Source organism: Aristolochia californica, unplaced genomic scaffold (assembly GCF_029961685.1).
Source record: "Aristolochia californica isolate CCGP_79_NKW_82.1479 unplaced genomic scaffold, dmAriCali1.0.hap1 SCAF_11, whole genome shotgun sequence".
Taxonomy (NCBI): domain Eukaryota; kingdom Viridiplantae; phylum Streptophyta; class Magnoliopsida; order Piperales; family Aristolochiaceae; genus Aristolochia; species Aristolochia californica.
In genome coordinates, this window is record NW_027181782.1 from 12,541,867 (window position 1) to 12,560,823 (window position 18,957).

General features: G+C 39.2%; 1 protein-coding gene across 2 annotated transcripts in view; it reads right to left on the bottom strand.

Moving 5' to 3' along the window:
* The window catches only part of LOC137944634 (DNA-directed RNA polymerase III subunit 2), a 109,581-nt gene extending 91,881 nt beyond the window's left edge, over positions 1–17,700 (bottom strand). The window contains exons 1-10 of one of the 2 annotated variants that reach the window (XM_068790336.1): positions 17,521–17,689; positions 15,062–15,122; positions 14,776–14,985; positions 14,597–14,689; positions 12,962–13,034; positions 12,795–12,885; positions 12,636–12,688; positions 12,139–12,203; positions 3,527–3,632; positions 3,338–3,448 (exon numbers count right to left, since the gene is read on the bottom strand). In XM_068790336.1, the coding sequence (XP_068646437.1) occupies positions 3,338–3,448; positions 3,527–3,632; positions 12,139–12,203; positions 12,636–12,688; positions 12,795–12,885; positions 12,962–13,034; positions 14,597–14,689; positions 14,776–14,985; positions 15,062–15,084 (825 nt within the window). In that variant the 5' untranslated portion in view covers positions 15,085–15,122; positions 17,521–17,689. Of the gene's footprint in view, positions 1–3,337; positions 3,449–3,526; positions 3,633–12,138; positions 12,204–12,635; positions 12,689–12,794; positions 12,886–12,961; positions 13,035–14,596; positions 14,690–14,775; positions 14,986–15,061; positions 15,123–17,520 lie in introns of both variants that reach the window. The other variant, XM_068790337.1, reaches the window with a different exon arrangement.
* Between the last annotated feature and the right edge of the window lie 1,257 nt (positions 17,701–18,957).

The following is an 18,957-nucleotide window of genomic DNA, read 5'->3' on the forward strand; positions in this document are numbered from 1 at the left end:
ATCCTTCGCTCATAGTGAACTCGTGCACTGGAAGCAGCGTGCAAGATTTAAATGGCTCGTTGAGGGAGATGCCAATACTAAATTCTTCCATGCAGTCACCTCTACTCGGAGAAGAGCCAACCGCATCACCACGCTCAACGTCAATGGAGAGAGTACCTCATATCGTTCCCTTATTTCAGACTCACTAGTGAACTTTTTTGCAGAATTATACTCTGATGACCAGCTAGTTCGCCCTTTTTTTGTAAGGGTTCATCTCCAGGCTATTCCTTCGGCCGCAGCTAGACTCATTGAGCTTCCTTTCTCCAATAAGGAAATTGAAAAAGCAGCATTGGGTCTTCCATTGGATCGTGCTCCGGGCCCGGATGGTTTCAATGGGGAATTCTATCGCCGATATTAGCCCTTTATCAGAGACGATATTGCCTGCATGGTCCACTCCTTCTATCAGCATGGCATCAGATATAGGAGCATCGGAGCCTCGTTTATTGCCTTCATCCCTAAAAAAGAAGGGGCAGAAATTCCCTCTGACTTTTGGCCGATCAGCCTCACCACTAGTACCTACAAGGTGTTTGCACGCTTCCTTGCCAAACGCCTCAGGGCGGTTCTCCCTATTGCCATTCATCATGGCCAGAGTGCTTTTATCAAAGGAAGAAATATATTAGACTCAGCCCTGGCATGTCACGAGCTCATCCACCATTTTAATGCTTTAAAGCTTCCCAGATTCATCCTAAAGCTTGATTTTGAGAAAGCCTTTGACAGAGTTATCTGGAAGCTTTTGGACACTCTTGGGAAAGATGGGATTCGGGGGGAAATGGCGCTTCTGGATTCAAAGTTGCATCTCCTCTGCAAACTACTCCGTTCTTCTCAATGGAATGGCCTACAGTTATTTTTAAGGGATCCAAGGGGATCAGATAGGGAGACCCCTTTTCCCCTTTGCTCTTCAATGTGGTGGCGGAATACCTATCATCTTTGATCTATTCAGCCAAAAATGTGGGTTGGCTCGTCCCCACGATGGACTGTGAAGCCTTTGACGTGTCGATCCTTCAGTTTGCAGAAGATACAATTTGCTTTGGGGTCGGTACTATGGATCAGATCCGAAAATTGTGTGTTGCATTGGGACTATTTGAATTGGCTTCTGGTCAGAATGTTAACTGAAAGAAAACCACCCTCCTAGCCTATCATATCGACTCACCGGTGCTTCAAGGTATGGCTGACTATTTGGGGTGCTCAGTGGGAAATTTGCCAGTTACATATCTTGGACTACCACTCTTTGACTCTCAGCCTTCGACGACGCTCTGGTCCCCCCTCATTGAGAAATTTGAAAAGAGGCTAGCTACTTGGAGGAGCAAGCTTTTATCTACTGCTGGGCGACTCACTCTCCTCAAGTCTTGTTTGGCAGGACTGCCAAACTATTTACTTGGAGGATGGCGCTACTCGCCTCCTATCACTGGTATGGAAAGCAATTCAAAAGCTTCTCCCAATATTCAAAGTTGCAACTTCCTTTCACACAGGCAACAGAAGGACCCTCCTCTTTTGGTCGGATGAATGGTGTGGCCCCTGCCCCCTCTCCGAGAATTTCCCAGGGCTCTCTAGGGTGGTGAGGGACCTCTCTTGCTCAGTAGCTGATTCTTGGAGAGATCGCTCATGGAGTCTCACGTTTCGTCAGGGACTAAATGATGAGGAAACAACGATTTTTTGCTCTCTCCTCTCCAGACTCAGCAGCACTACTATTCGTGAGCATGCAGTTGATAAACTGATATGGCAGCCCAGCATTAATGGCCGGTTCACAGTTGCATCCACCTACTCTCACATTAGAAAACAAGATTACAACATGCATGAGCACAAGGCAAACCTGGCATGGAAGCTCTCAGCGCCTAGTAAAATCAAATTCTTCGTGTGGACGGCTATCAAGGAATAGATCCTCACCTCTAACAACCTCCATAAAAGAGGTTACACAGTCCCCGATCGCACTTGTCCCCTTTGTGGTGTATGCGATGAGACAATCCAGCATGTTCTCTTACATTGTGAGTTTTCTTGGCAAGTCTGGATGAAGATATTTCAGAAGATTGGTCTCCAAATAGGGCTGCTTCAGGACCTTTTCGGAACCGTTGAGATGGTTATGGGGATATGCCTTCCTAAGTTGGGCAAGATAATTCTCTTGGCATGCATTGCGCATGTCCCATGGTGTATATGGCTCGAGTGAAACAACCGGAGATTCAACTCCAAGGCTAGCAACCCGGATAATATAGCTTCTCTGGCAGTGGGCCTTATCTGAAGTTGGCTACATTCTAGGAAAGAGTTTGCTTCTCTGTTGGGCGTCTCCCTTCAAGAAAATTGGGGCTTAATTGCGCACATGGCGAGCCCCTGTAGAAAACCGGCTATGGCCACCTGGGATCTTCCCCCTTCTGACTGCACCAAACTCAATTTTGACGGCAGTGCTTTAGGTTGTCCTGGGCTGGCTGGAGTTGGTGGTGTTTTCAGAGACAGGAGTGGAAACCCTATTCTATCCTATGCAGGGCCGGTGGGTATTGTTGATTCAAATACTGCTGAAGTGAGTGCTCTTTTATTCGGCCTCCAAATCATTAAAGAGCGACTTCATGGCAAGCTGATTATCAAAGGCGACTCAAAGACAGTCATCAGCTAGTGTTCAAAAGATAGCTACCCTCCTTGGCGCCACTGGCCAATCACTGATTGTATTGCTGACATTGTGTCATCTATTCATTGTAATTGGAACCTCCTTCCTAGATCAGCCAATTCTTTGGCTAATAAATTGGCTAAATTCGGAACCTCCCAGCAATCTCTCATTGTTTGGGAAGGCTTCCCCTCTTGTAATCTGCTTGTTTGAGCTCTCATAATGTTGAAACCAATGCGCTAAAAGGCTCAAACCTATTAGGAAAGCAACCCCATGGATCTTATACAAGGACTGGCCCGGTCGATACAAACAAATATTCCCACACTCCCCCGCACGAGGAAAACCCGTGGACAAACTCACCTGAAAAACCCGGGATAAATTCTGTGGGAGCGGGACTCGAACACGGGACCAACCTGCTCTGATACTATGTTTAAAACCAGTGCACTAAAAGGCTCAAACCTATTAGGAAAGCAACCCCATGGATCTTATACAAGGACTGGCCCGGTCAATACAAACAAATATTCCAACACATAATAACATTCAACATCATTTCAAAAAAATAAAATAAAATAACCGTAAGTTAAAATTTTTAGAAACCCGACCCCCCATGGGAACTAAACTACTAGCTTGAGAACAAAAATGTTCCCACCAATTTTTTTTCCAACTGATGTTCTCACACAGCACAAGCATTGAATAACTAGCACCTACCTGAACCGATGCCAAAAAAATGGCAGCATATCGAGGATCTCGTCCTAGCATTTGTACCACCTCTTGATCACTTTCCATCCCCATCGCTTTCATGACCACCATAATTGGAACCTGAAGCCACAGAAAAATAATCAAAAGAAAGATCTCATTGAGAAGCAAGCCTGACAAAGACAGAGGTGGCACAATGACCAGTTTAACAAATTGGTTGAGCTGTAAATATATCTTTTCTTTCTCCATGACAATATTTGTCTTGCTTTTCCACTCATGTGTACTGCTTGTAACAGAAGCCATCACACTGACAAAGAACACAAAAGATAAAACCAAAGCAAAGCATCATATTTTGAAATTTAGAATTATTCAACCATAATAAATATCAACAATATCACATAACTAACACCATTTTAAATAACCAAGTTCAATTAAAAGACACAGAAATACGAAATGGTGCTGAAAAAAAAACGAAAAGGAAGCAAAAAAGGGGATCTGCAAGAAACACAATCTGAGAACATTTGAAGGAAATTGTTATATTATGTAGGAGTATTTTGGTCATTTTACATACATTATATGGGTCTATCGGGGTGACAGTAAGATTGAGTTAATGATAGGAGACTGTTTTTAATTACATGTTATTCTGATGAGTAATTGGTAAGATAGAAAGTTATTAGTCACGAGGGATATTTATGTAATATGACATTAAGTCACTTAAGTGAGAAATAGAAGAAGGGAGTCGATGTTTTCCCCCTCAACAACACACTTTCCCTCTCACATTTTTCTCTTTCTTCTTTCTTCTTCTTCGCTCCTTGAATTTTATACCTCTTTACTCCAAATAGAGGCCCTTTTACTCGGGTTACCAACTCCCCTAACATTCTGGGATAAGTGATCATTTTTTACCCTTCTTTTTGTTTTGAACTCCTGATTTTTTTCCTTCTCCAGTCATTGCTGTAAGAAATTTCTCAGCAAATTCCAACATTCTTTCCCAGGTTTCACTATCATATTGACTCTTTTGAGCACTGTTGGAGTCGGGAAGAGAAACTTAGGATTTCTTTAGGCATCTTTTGCTTCTGCTGGCTTTGGTCTCAATAGCTTTCCCTTTTTTGGTCTGACTGGTTACTTCTTCTTGATGCTCCAGAAAATTGTCTCCTTCAATTCAATTGCTTGTTGTAAGGCGCAAGAGATTGAGAGTTGTTTGAAATGAATGTAATCGAATTCATTTTCCTTTCAAGGATGAAGGATTCTTAGTAGAGGATTCATCACTGTGGGAGGGGGAAATGCTCATAATTTGTCCAATGATTGTAATAGGGGATGGTAGCACTTTTCTGGGTGACAAAGGTTGGGGAGCTGATGTCTTCTGTTCTTTGTGTTTCTTCCAGGCATATGTCACTAATAAAGCTGAGGTATTGTGGATAGGGATGGGAATGGGAAGTTCATTCGTAGGATGAGGTGTAGCATTTTCACTAACTACTGGTCATGGATGTTGACCAACAGGTGTAGCATTTTCATTAACTACTGGTCAAGGATGTTGACCAAGCAGGCATTAGTCAAGCCTAATAGGTCAATAGGAGTAATTTGGCGATGGAAGAGGTTGTCTTCAAGGCAGCATCAAGATTCGGTGGTTTAGGTGTTGGTTGGAAAACAAAATTTTGCAGGTTGTTTTTCTCAATGTGGACAAGGTGGCCAGGTTGTAAGGTGAAAGGAATAAATGCAATGTCAGGCTGAGGGTTTGGGAACTCGTGTTCAGGGGGCAAGCCTGGGTTTGGTGGCAGGGATTCAAAATCTGAATTTTGTCTTAGTGGGTTTTTGTTTTGGCTGGTTATGAGGTCGGCCAGTGAAAGCAAGGTGGAGAGTTCCGTGTTATCCATTGAATTACCGATTTCAGTCAAGTTCGACCTGGTTTGGGTCTCTAGTCACCCAACTCTGAATCCTTGCTTCCTCTAGTGACATTAGCTCAGTTCCAGAGTGATGGAGATGTGAAGATTTCAGTTCCACAGGAGAGGTTCAAAGAAATCTCAATGATATCGATAATGGTTTGAAAAGGCTGGTTAAGCAGTTTAGCAAAATCAAATCTTCTCCTCGAACATGTATCATCATCTAGCTTTATCAGAGTGCCAGATTTTTCAGAAATGGATGAAAAACGTCATCTATCCAGAGCTGGACTGTGAGACAGGCAATAGTTATTGGCTGTTTTGCCTTTCTTTTAATAAAATTCAAATTGGAAAAAAAAAACTCTAGGGGCAAGCTAGAGGGCATAGTTATTTATCCCCAACCAAACTATTTCTCCCTACATGCTAAGAAAACCCTAGTCATACTCATTGTGTGTCGAGTTCTCCTACCTCAATCCTTGTTCTCTCTTAATTCAAGCCCATCCACAATAACTCTCCATCAGATTCCTAACAATTTGGCATCAAAGTCGTGCAGATCCAAAGCATGAAGGGCATCAGGGCCAATGGCCAGAGGAGAGGATGCAAGAGTACAAGTGGTACCAGGTTAGACAACTATGTTTGGATATTCTCTCTTTTCTAAGAGGGGGGCAATAGGTGCATCGTGTGTCATTCTCATTTTTCTTTTTCTTCCACTCATTGAGTACCATTGAATTTTCAGGTTGTTGAATTTCTAGAAAAGAGAGATACTTCACTGACGTTGTAATTTGAGTACAATGCGTCTCTATTTATAATAGAGAAAATAAGTATAATCCAATTACAATCAAACAACCATAGTCCCGGTGACAACCCAAAGTCAAACACTAAAAGATAAGTCCTAGAACAATTAAACAAATAAACATAAACAAAGAAAACACCTTCTAATTGACTCTTTTGTGAGACCTCCTCCTATGACAGTCCTATAACACTCCGCCATATTAATTCAAACAATGTGAGACATCTTGCTATGAGAATTATGTAAGGTTTTTCTATAACTGCTCTTCAACACAGTGTGTATGGCCACATCAGGTGTTAGACAAAATTTCAGAGAGGGGGGAAATTTTTCATAGGAGGCCAGCAATCTAGCATAATCTGAGGTTGGGTTTACACACATGAAACTTGATAAAGTTAATATGGCTCCAAAAACTCACTCACAAGCTGATCATGTGGAAACCTGATCTTCAAGAGTAGATGGATTGAAAGAAAACATGGATAGGCTTTACTACCAATCCTGACAAGACCAAATCAGAGTTGGTGCAACTTCAAACAAAACTTACAAAACAACTCAACAGGTTGGCGGTGTTAAGTTGTCGAGCCTAATTAACGCCCTACGTTGAGTTGGTCGCGGATCGACTGCACGGTCAGGTCGCAGTGGGGGTTGGAAAAGGGCGGGAAGCCCCCCTCCTGAGGGTGTGGAGGCAGAGCCCCTGTTCGATCCACGATATATTGATTGTTGTTTCATTAAGGGCAGTTTGAGAATTTTAGTCTTGTATCGCGGTTGCCCTAATTTTCTCTTTATAATTGAGGGGCACCGCTATTAGGGTTCTATTATCTTAATCTGAGGAGCATCTCGAGTTGCAGCCCAAGAGGTTAGAGAGAAGCACTTGTAAGTGTGCGATTTCTCTTGTAAAATATTTCATCTTCATAGTGGATTACTGCAGCGACGGAAGACAGGACGTAGTCTCACCATGAGGCGAACCTATATAAATCTTGTTGTTTGTTTTCATTGTTGCTTTTCCTTTCTTCCGCGATTATTATTATTGCTCTTGTTAGTTTGGAATTAGGGCGTCTAATTCCTAACAAGCAGAAAAACAAAAAGAGTGAAAATAGAGCTAATCAATTTTGATCCTCTAGAGCTCATTCCAGGGTTGCCAAAGTAGACTAACACTAGAAGTTGTCTCAATATCTTCATTCACGCATTTTTTATGATAACAAACAACTTGAGACTAATTGTATGCCTTGGAAAATTTTTTGAACAACAAACTTTAAATTGAAAAACATCTATTGCACTCACTATTCGAACAAACTTCTTTAACAGAAAGTACATTGGAAAAGCTATGGTAGACCAAAACAGAGTGTTTGAACAAAGCTTGAAAATAAAAGCACCAACAAGAAGAAATGTTTGAATGAAACAGAATGTTTGAACAAAACTACCAACAAAAGATCCAGCATCGTAGAAATATTCGAACAAAATAATTGTGAAGGAATAGTCCCACATGGATTACTGAGTACAAAGATCTTGAGTTTATTAAATGTGAAAGAGGTTTCCTAAGTTGGCTAGTCATTTTGGGATGGGCCTTGGACCCAACTTCATAATAATGTTCAATCAACGCTCACCAACAGAAGACTCAACACAATGAAATGTTCGAACAAAATGGAATGTTCATACAAAGCGCATCAAAGAAGGATATAGCATAGACAAAAACATTCAAACAAAGCAAAACAATCAAACAAGCCTCAAGAACAAAAATCACTAGAGAAAATGTATTATCCGAACAAACATTACAACAAAAAGCATGTCGCATAACAGAATTGTTCAAACAAAAGCTTTTGATGGAACATTGCAGCCTAGATTGTTGAAGAGAAAAATATTTCGAGTATCAATATAACTTATATAGATCTCCAAATTTTGTAAGTGACCTATAATTATGATTAGCAGCTCAAAACGAACATTTTAAGTATGATCTCAGAATTTTTTATTTATGTTTTGATCGATTTTCACTAAAGGCCAAAAGGTCAATTTCAGAGTAAATGGTTAGTTTTTTTAATAAATTTTCTTGTATTTAAGCTATTTCTTGCCCCAAATGTTTTACCAAGCATTGCTACATTGATTTCAAGCTCCCTCAAGCACTCACACTTTGAAACGATTTGTGCCATTTTATTTGAGAAAGAAATTGCACTCAAGGTTTTCAATCTTCTCATTTTGAAATCTATTGATTATATTTGGTTTTTTGTGTTGAACTTATGATCTCTCAATTCGAAATTAATTGGATTATTTCAGCATTTGATTTAGCCATTGAGTTTTCAAAATTGACTCTTGTTTGGGATGACATTCACATAGCAAGTTTTTTTCTGAAATCTCATATTTGAGTTCAATCTCGCTAAACTTTGACTTTGATATTATATTTGAGCAGCTATCTCATTGTTAAGATCACCTAAATTAGGTGTATTCTATTTTTTATGTTATCATTGTACTATCAACTTATAAGAGTCAAATTGTGGCATCCCTATAAAGCAAGAATCCATTCTTGTTTGTTTCTTGCTTTCAAATCTCTTCTCTCTTTTCATTCTTCTTAACTTATATTGTATCAGAGTGGAAGAAAATCAATTTTACCATTCCCTCTAAGTCTTTGTCACCCTCCAATAGGGTTATTTGGATATTAATTTAATTATAGCTTAAATGATGTATAAAAGATACTTAGGGGTAAATTTCCAGCTACTAACAACACGTGTCTCTCTTGTCAAGAACCAGATTTTCTCAATTTCTCCATATGTCACTTTCTCTCTCTTAACACTAAGTTGGAGCAGAACTTCCATCTGACTTCCGGCCGATCAGTCTCACCACCAGTGCCTACAAGGTGCTTGCGCACCTCCTTGCCAATCGCCTCAGGGCAGTTCTCCCTATTGCCATTCATCATGGCCAGAGTTTTTATCAAGTGAAGAAATATATTAGATTCGGCTATGGCATGTCATGAGCTCATTCACCATTTTAAGGCTTTAAAGCTTCCAAGATTCATCCTAAAGCTTGATTTTGAGAAAGCCTTCGACAAAGTTAATTGGAAGCTTCTACACACTCTCCTGGGGAAGATGGGATACGGGGAAAAATGGCGTTTCTGGATTCAAAGTTGCATCTCCTTTACAAGTTACTCCATTCTTCTCAGTGAGTCCCTCCAAGTTGAAGGAGACTCAAAAGTGGTGATTGGCTGGTGTGAGAACGTGTCTTCTCCTCCATGGAGACACTGGGATATTTTTAAGGAAATTTTAGATATTACCTCAATTGTTTCTTGTTGTTGGACCCACATTCCGATATCCGCTAATTCGGCGGCAGATGTACTTGCCAGACAGGGAGCTACCCTACAATCGCTAGTTGTAAAGGAAATGCTCCCCCAAACTTTGTAATTTCTCCTGTTTTATTAATACATCTTTTCCAAAAAAAAAAAATCTACTCCATTCTTCTCAATGGAATGGCCTGCGGGTATTTTAAGGGATCCAAGGGAATCAGGCAGGGAGACCCCCTTTCCCCTTTGCTCTTCAATGTGGTAGTAGAATACCAATAATCTTTGATCTATTCGGCCAAAAACCTGGGTTGGCTCCTCCCTACAACGGACTGCATGAAGTGTCGATCCTTTAGTTTGCAGACGATACATCAGATATGAAAACTGCATGTTGTATTGGGACTATTTGAACTGGCTTTTTTTCAGAACATTAACTGGAAGAAAACAACCCTTCTAGGCTATCATATTGACTCACTTGTGCTTCAGGGTATGGCTGACTATTTGGGGTGCTCAGTGGAAAATTTGTCAGCTACATATCTTGGACTACCACTCTTTGACTCTTGGCCTTCGGCGACGCTTTGGTCCCCCCTCATTGAGAAATTTGAGAAGAGACTAGCTACTTGGAGGGGCAAGCTTTTATCTATTGTCGGGCGACTCATTCTCCTCAAGTCTTGTTTGGCAGGACTGCCAAACTATTTATTATCTTTCATGCACTGTCCGGGCTCCATTTGCAACAGGATTGACGCCATCCGTCAACGTTTTCTCTAGAGAGGATCAGAGCACACTTTCAGATATCATTTGGTAAATTAGATGGATATTTGCATGCCCCGCAATCGGGGTGGTTTAGGCATCCGGCCTACGAAGGAGATGAACAATGCCTTTTTGCTCAAATGAATCTGCATAACAACCTATGGGGTGATATGGTCATGTTCTATCTTCAACCTTCGGGTGCCTGGTGGAGGGAGGATGGCGCTACTCGCCTCCTATCCCCAATATGGAAATCAATTCAAAAGTTCCTCCCAATATTCAGAGATGCAACTTCCTTTCACACATGCAATGGAAGGACCCTTCTCTTTTGGTCCAATGAATGGTGCAGTCCCCCACGCCCTCTCTGAGGACTTCCCGGGGCTCTCTAGGGTGGCGAGGGACCACTCTTGCTCAGTGGCTGATTCTTGGAGAGATCGCTCATGGAGTCTCACATTTCTTCGCGGATTAAATGATGAGAAAACTTCTGCTTTTTGCTCTCTCCTCTCCAGACTCAGCAGCATTACTATTCGGGAGTATGTAGTCAATACACTGACATGGAAGCCCAGCATTAATGGCCGATTCACAATTACATCTGCCTACTCTCACATTAGAAAGCAAGATTACAGCATGCATGAGCACAAGGCAAACCTGGCATGGAAGCTCTCAGCGCCCAGTAAAATCAAATTCTTCGTGTGGACGGCCATCAAGGAACAGATCCTCACCTCTGACAACCTCCATAAAAGAGGTTGTACTGCCCCCAATCGTACTTGTCCCCTTTGTGGTGTGTGCGACGAGGCAATCCAACATGTTCTCTTATATTGTGATTTTTCTTGGCAAGTTTGGATGAAGATATTTTAGAAGATTGGTCTCCAAATGGGGCTACATCAGGACCTTTTCAACACCAATGAGATGGTCATGGGGATCCGCCTTCCTAGGCTGGGCAAGATAATTCTCTTGGCATGCCTTGCGCATGTCCCATGGTGCATATGGCTCGAGCGAAATAACCGGAAATTCAACTCCAAGGCTAGCACCCCGGACAATATAGCTTCTCAAGTAGTGGGCCTTATCTCGAGTTGGTTACATTCTAGGAAGGAGTTTGCTTCTCTATTGGGCGTTTCCCTTCGGGAAAATTGGGGTTTGATCGCGCATATGGCGGGGCCCTGTAGGAATCCGGTTATGGCCACCTAGGATCCTCCCCCTTACGACTGCATCAAACTCAATTTTGATGGCAGTGTTTTAGGTGTTTTCAGACACAGCAGTGGACACCCTATTCTATCCTATGTTGGGCCGGTGGGTATTGCTGATTCAAATACTGCTGAAGTGAGTGCTCTTCTATTTGGCCTCCAAATCGTTAAAGAGCGGCTTCATGGCAAGCTGCTTATCGAAGGAGACTCAAAGACTGTCATCAGCTGGTGTTCAAAAGATAGCTCCCCTCCTTGGCACCACTGGCCAATCACTGATTGTATTGCTGACATTGTGTCATCCATTCATTGTAATTGGAACATCGTTCCTGGATCAACCAATTCTTTGGCTAATAAATTGGCAAAATTAAGAACCTCCCAGCAATCTCTCATTATTTGGGAAGGTTTCCCCTCTTGTAATCTGCTCTTTTGAACTCTCTTAGTAAAATTCGGCATCATTTCAAAAAAAAAAAAAAAAAAAAAACACTAAGTTGGTTTGATGGCAAAAAAATCTCCTCCTTGACGACATTGGCATTATTTCCATGAAATTCTAGATTTAGCTAGTTGTTTTGTTTGTAAATGGAGTTTGATTCCTAGATCAGCTAATAATTTAGCTAAGGAGATGGTCTCCCATCAATCTCTCATTGTAAGAGACCCCTTCTTGATCATTTTTTTTTTTTTTTGGTAGCCTTTTGGCTTTTTAGTTCAATCACATTCTTTCTCCAAAAAGAAATCTTTTCTCTATCTTGTCATTCTTCTCATACTATAAGAAGAATCATCAGGGTGTTTTCCCTTTTTCAAATATATTTTGTGCTCTTTCTGAAATTTAGTGTTTGTGCCTCCAAGGTCTTAATGTACATTTTTCTTAAGTACCACTTTTCTCCTAGATAAATCACATTTCTCGCCATTTTCACCCAAAAAAAGAATAATAAAACAGGAAGGTGTTCATCCAATCTACTCACCGTTTCTTCTTATCAGTATCAATAATAATTCGATTCTTTGAGAGTTGTTCTTGGATCAAAATTACCTACAAAAATGTTTGTCAACATCTTCAAAAGAAATCAAAGAAATAAGAGCCAAAGACAAGCTACCAGTAAGACTCATGAGAAGAACTTGAAATTCTTGTAAACGAAACACAGGAAAAACAAAATAAAATCATGTGGTTGCACCTTTTGCACTAGAGTTGCCAAGGAAAGAGGACATTAAGGAAGGAGAACTCATGTACCGGATCGTTATAGTTCAGGTAGTTACAACAATGATAATGACAATCTCTTTGTTGAAATCAAATAAACAAACTAAAGTATTACATAAGTCGAAGGCCCAAAATTACAATGTTGGCTGTGAAGCAAGATCACAGGGAAAAATGGACACAATAATGTCCACTACTAAAAACTAAGTTCCTTAAAAATGTAAATATTAACACTAACACCTTAAATAGAAAAATTGAGGCAATAGTTACCTTCTCAGTACCTTTAACAACAAAATATCCACCAGGATCAAGGGGGCACTCACCTACAAATCACAACAGAGAGGACAATAAGACAGAGAAGACAAGTTCTAGTGGAAGACCAAAAGATAAAATATTTAGGAGAGATAAAGGGAACTCATTGCTACAGACCAAGCTTAGCTAATTCAGCCTCATCCTTCCCATTTAAAACACAACGAGAACTTCTTAGCATAATTGGCATTCGTCCAATTACAACACCTTTCTGCATTTAAAACAAATGAGTGATCATAAAAAAAAAAAAAAAACAATAATCAAATAAAGCACAAAGTCACTGCTACCTTTGCCTCGATACTTGTGTGACCATGGCTTCCTTTTGTGTACTCAATATCAACAGTTATGGGAGCAGCGTACCTTTGTCAACATCACATGAGCACACAACATAACACCAGATCCATGTTAATGGCAGTTAAAATTAACCCATAAATTGGGATGTTTAAGTTAAATAAATACATATATATAACATTAACCATAAACTAGGATAGCCGAAAAAATATTAAACTTAGTTCTTTGCATATAGTTATCGTTATACAAAAAGGAAAAAAAAGAAAAAATACAAACATAAGATAAAAAGTTTAAAATTTCATAAGCATGCAAGTATGAATTTGATAGCAATTGACTTAGCATTTCCAAGATATGTTTTCCATAAATATTTTTACAGTTGCAATTAATGCTTATTACTATTTTTTGAATGGTAAGATAATCTAATAGGAGGAGAACAAACACCATGCCCAATCACAACACACCCCAAACACCAAAAGTTATATCATTGGAAAGAAAACACTAAAAAAAATCGAACAACTAATAAGGCTTCCCACTACAACACTAAAACTCATTTGATCAGATGATATAAGGTAGGCACCTTAAGAATTGAGGAGGGGACCAGCTCCTCAATAGAATTTTCTTACATACGAAAACAGTCTGTAACTCTGGTTATATATTCGAAGGGTGAGGTAATCTTTTGACATAGATGTCATGACAATCTCAAGACTGGTCCAGGTCTATCCCCAAATGACTAAATGAAGCTACAGGTTTTTTTCCCAACCAATAACAATAAGATTTTTTTCCAAATTTTAACCTCCGTAGGATTAGTATCACTTTCACTTCCCCCAAATGTAAGCCTGAACAAGCCAACAGTGGGCCTGAGATGATGACAACATACACAAGGCAAACATAATTAGGATATAAACTAAACCCAACACATCAAATGTTCTACTCTGATAATACTATGTAAAAGTTGGGTCCAATTCCATCTGCAAATGGCTAGGCAGATTTATGAGGCTTTTTCCCATTTAATAACCATAGGATTTTCCCAAACCTTAACCACAAGATATTATTCCCACTAACAGATCCAATTCTCTCCAAAAGAGAAAAAATGTTTTTGGTGATTTTCATACTATCTTTTTTACGAAAACAATAAGATTGCTGAATTAGAAAAATTAGAAAAGTTACATACAGCAGTAACACTGATAATTGAAGAAAGTGAAATACTCGAAGGGTCAAACCAAATTATCAGCTTCCAATGCTCCTAAGACTGTAACCCAAGAAAATCTGGACAATTTAGTCAATTTCAACAAACAACCATCCACACTCCATGCAAGAAGGGTGTTTTGACATTTCTGACATGAATTACTCATACTTTTCTATGTAATAAATGTATGTCCATCAGACAGTAATAGATGCTTATTTCATCTTCAAACTGCAAAATAGATTTTGCTAGAAGATTTCAAAAGAAGAGAAAGAGAAAGGATATGAAAAGGAACCTACTGACCCAGAGAAAACAAAGTACAACAGGCTGGTGCCTAGCATTTCATTATAGTATTCTCCATTAAAATATGTCTAAGGCAATGCCCCTTTTTCGTATTGAAATCCTTAAAAAAAAAATTCATGAATTAATAAACAAGAAAGCTATATACGTCAGGTCAGAGAGGCGGCAAATATGAGGCGTGAGTGCTTCTGCAGAGTAATCACGCTGTAGTGAGGGCTCCCCCACCTTGACATCAAGGAACCTTGTGAAAAGAAGAAAAGGAACAGAACAAATGAGCTTTAATCCATTCTTTAACAATTAAAAATAATAGGATGTAGACAGAATTACCTGATAAAAATGGATGGATCAATTTTAGAGACAATGCGCTCATTTTCTTTTGCACGTACTATTTTCTTGATATCACAGTTCACAAAGTAATTGAAAGAATCAATGTGTTGCTTTACCAGCCCCCGAACCTTTAGGAATTCAGGAAGGAGCTGGTACTTGTCAACTACAGATTTGACTGGGTCTGTGAGGGATTTCATGGAAATAGAAGACCTACAGGAAAATGCTTTTAGAGAAAGACAAGTATGAGGAGTGAGATAAAATGAATAAAGGGAAGAAGAGAACAAACTGATCATAGTTATGGAAGCCCATGACAGCTCTCACCACTGCTAAACCAGTTCAGTCTGGACCTATTCATGTCAAACCACCAGAGAATAAGGTTTTTTCTATCACAGTTTTATTCAAATCTGTAAAACTAACATATTATTTAATGTAGCAAATAAATAAAAGATTAAAATAAGTTTTTTTTTTTTTTAGAAATGTGTCTGTCTTTGTTTTTAAAATTTGAGCTCAAAGAAGTATGAATTCATCGACTAAAATAAGTTTTAATAAATCTAAGAAGAAAAAGGAAAACTAGGAAATCTCAAGTACAGCACAAAAAAAATTCAAGATAAAAAAGAACACAAATCAAGCACCATATATTGACAAAGATAAAAATAAAAAGAATTCATTGTTAAAAATAAAATATAAAATAAAAAGAACTCAAATGCTGAAAAATCAAGAGATCAAACACAAAACCTCAAAAAAATTAAAATCGTAAGTCTCAAGTCTCAGTACAACCCAAAACCTCAAACAAACTATCCATCCAGTAATTCCCCAACAATGATACACATTAAAGATCAAAGTCACAACACGTAAACTCAAAAGTTTCAGACAGATTGTCAAAAATGCATATAACGCAAACACAGAGCATGTAGAATATATGAAGCCTGAAGATATTAACAGAAGGAAAGAAAGCAACTAATAAATCTTCGTATTAGTTTTTAAGCAAGTTAGCAACTGGGAAGTCAACCAATAAGGCAAACTATCCTCTGCCAGTCAGCAATTGCCTTTTTTTAGGAGATTCATATTAGGGAAACCCTATAGTTATCCGATTTTACTTGCTTTTTAGTAGGTAAGTTCTTTTCTTAGCTAACTGTTGAAACTCTTTCTTATGGCTAGTTTCTAAAGTCCAAATTGAATGTTAATAAGATAGTTCAGTCCTACCAATTTCTTATGCAACTAAGTTACTTGAGTTAACAAGACTAGAGTGTGGGTTTAACAGGAAACTCAACTCTAGGAGGTGACTAAACACAAGGATTTCAAGAGAAGTGATTTAGTGATGCAACGCAGACTTGGACTCAGACTGAAATTAACAATACGCAGAGTACCTCTCAAGCAGATTTTATCTTCCTATTCACTATTTTTCTTTGTTTCATTTGTGCACTCATTCATATTCCAAGGAGCAGAACTCACAAGATTACAGTTTCGGCAATGGTTGAGGAAATAGTATATTCACTTAAGGCTCTTTCCGGGACCAGACTGTTGGCACTATACTCATAAACCCAAAAGCACATTTTCATTGACCCATTCAATGTTCAGATACATATTTTTTATTGTAGCTCTGTACCCATAGAAAATACGCTACCTCCTTCTACAGTCATTGGACGATTGCAAATTTAAGAAACCCTATGAAATAGAAAAGAACTGCAAGGATCCTCTCGCAAGACCCAAATGAAATATAAAGAAATAATAGGGATAAGCTAGATCAATCCACAAGAATGAACTTTCATCTACCTTAAAAGATCGATGCAAAAAAAAAAAAAAATGTTATAAGTCTATGTCCATCTTCTCAGCTAGTTAAATGAAGAGGTGTATATGTGAATTCAAGAAGAACCACTTACTCTAACCATATGTTAAGAAAACTCCAAAAGTTTTATCCCTAACTGCCATTTCATCAAACACAAGTGATCTAATAAAACGAATTAGCCATGAAATCACTAAAACCCTTTGCCTTTCTCTATTTGTTCTCCCACCAACATTTCTCTTTAACACCTTCATTGTCTGGTACGAGTAGCTAGGAAACTAGTTGGTTGATTCGCACTGCCTAAACCTGCCCAATATTAACACCAATTCTGTTGCATTACTATGAATTTCCTGGGCTCAATTCACAAGAGTGAAGGAACTTTACACCATTACACCAATCTATCGATCTCCAATCACCAACAGCCAACAACCTAGAGGTGGATAGGAAAATCTCCTTCAAAGCGAGAGAAACACATGTGGAGAGTAAAGGCATAGAGAGAAAGACAGAGACAGGGAACGCAGAAACTGAACTTTCATCAATGATCTTAATTAGAAAACCACATTGCCTACCTAACCACATTGAAAAAACCAATAAGAAGACTCATCTTCCCAAAAGAAGCAGACATTAGGGAAGAATGTGAAACTGGCACATTAAGAAACCACCGAGAAGCTAACCAAAAAAAAAGAGCACTTCTCTCCTTGACTCGCATAACAAACAATGCATCATCAAAAAATGGTCCTTTGCAGGATTTCAATCTCAACTCATAATCATACAACTGACAGTGACAACAAGGTGACCTGGTCGATGGATTTTGAACAGAAAAATCTCCCCAGAAACAGACACCTTTGTACGAGTTGCTTGCGTGAATTTTCTTATTCTTAGCTTTTAGACGAGTAGTAGAAATTACGTATGTCATGCGAAAATGGAAAAGGAAAAAGGGAGATGAAGAGAAAGAGGCGCACCTGAGCAGTTTTTGCCAAAGCAGCAGGATGAGGAGGAGAACGAGGTTGAACGTTGGGCAGCGGAGGAGAAGCGAAAGTTCGACACACAGTGAAGGGAAACGGGAAACGGGAAACGGGAAACGGGAAAGGAGCAATGTTTTAATGAAACAAATACCCTCCCATTAGTGTTGATCGGACGGCAACGGGAAAGTGTATCGGGTATGAGAGTCTCAGGTTTGATTCGTGGGACTTGCAAAAGACTAGCAAACCCATGCCATGTACAGGGCTAAATAATAACAAAAGTTGAAAAAGAAATAAAAAAATTTTAAAATAATAAAATAACTCTTATGCAAAAAAATAAGTAAATTAAATAAAAACTGAAAATTTTAAAAATTAAAATATATATATATATAGACTTTAGGGGGTTAGTCAACTTTACGCAGGAGATGAACTTCAGTCACATTACTCAATTTATCTCCTAACGTCGTTAGTGAAATACCAGAGTTCAAGTCATGTAGATGACTAAGATGAATCCGAAAATCATCTCCATGGTTTAATTTCGGGAATTTGGTTTCCGCAGCATATTGCAAGTCATCCAAATGACTCTGGTGTCGCGATTCGAACCCTCGTCGGTTTTTTTTTTTTTTGTGGTCTCTCTCGCTCTCTCGGTTTCCTCCGACGCTCGTCATTTCTTCCTCCTCAAAAATTTTCTTTGCTCTCTCTGCAGCCATCTCCAGTCTCCCTGCTCCCTCTCGCTTCTCCCTTCTCTCGATTGGCCTCCCTTTCCCTTCTCCCTCTCGTTGTGAACATCCACTCGACCTCCCTCTCTCTCCCTCGCACTCGCACTCGCTCTCCCTTTCGGCCTCCCTCTCGCTTCTCCCTTACTCCTATCCCTCTCAGCCTCCCTCTCCCTTCTCCCTAATACTACTTTCTTTTCCCCCAAAATACCTCCTGATTTTGTTCAATTTTCCCTATTTCGATTTCAATTTTCTTCGATTTTCAATATTTCGGCGTCGATTTCTTCTATTCTACTTTGGTTCGGTGTTGATTTCCCCATTCGGCTTCAATTTCACCCTTTAACTTCGGTTTTCCCCAAATTTTGGAAGATAAGCCTAAACCCTAATTTTTTTCCAATTAATTTAGAGATGTATTTGATTTAATTTTAATTTGTGTACGTAATTTGGGGATCTAGGGTTAGGGTTTATGGTATTATGGTTCAATTTCATCTTTATAGGTTTGATTTGGGGATTAGGGTTAGGGTTTAGTGTATTTAGGGTTTAATGCTTGGTATTTTAAGGGTTTAGGTTTTAAGGTTTAAGGTATTTTTAGGGTTTAGGGTTCAAGGTTTAAAAAATAGGGTTTTCGGTTTGGGGGTTTAGGGTTTAGGGTTTTTAGGGTTTGGGTTTAGGGTTTAGGGTATTTTTAGGTTTTAGGGTTTAGGGTTTAAAAAATAGGGTT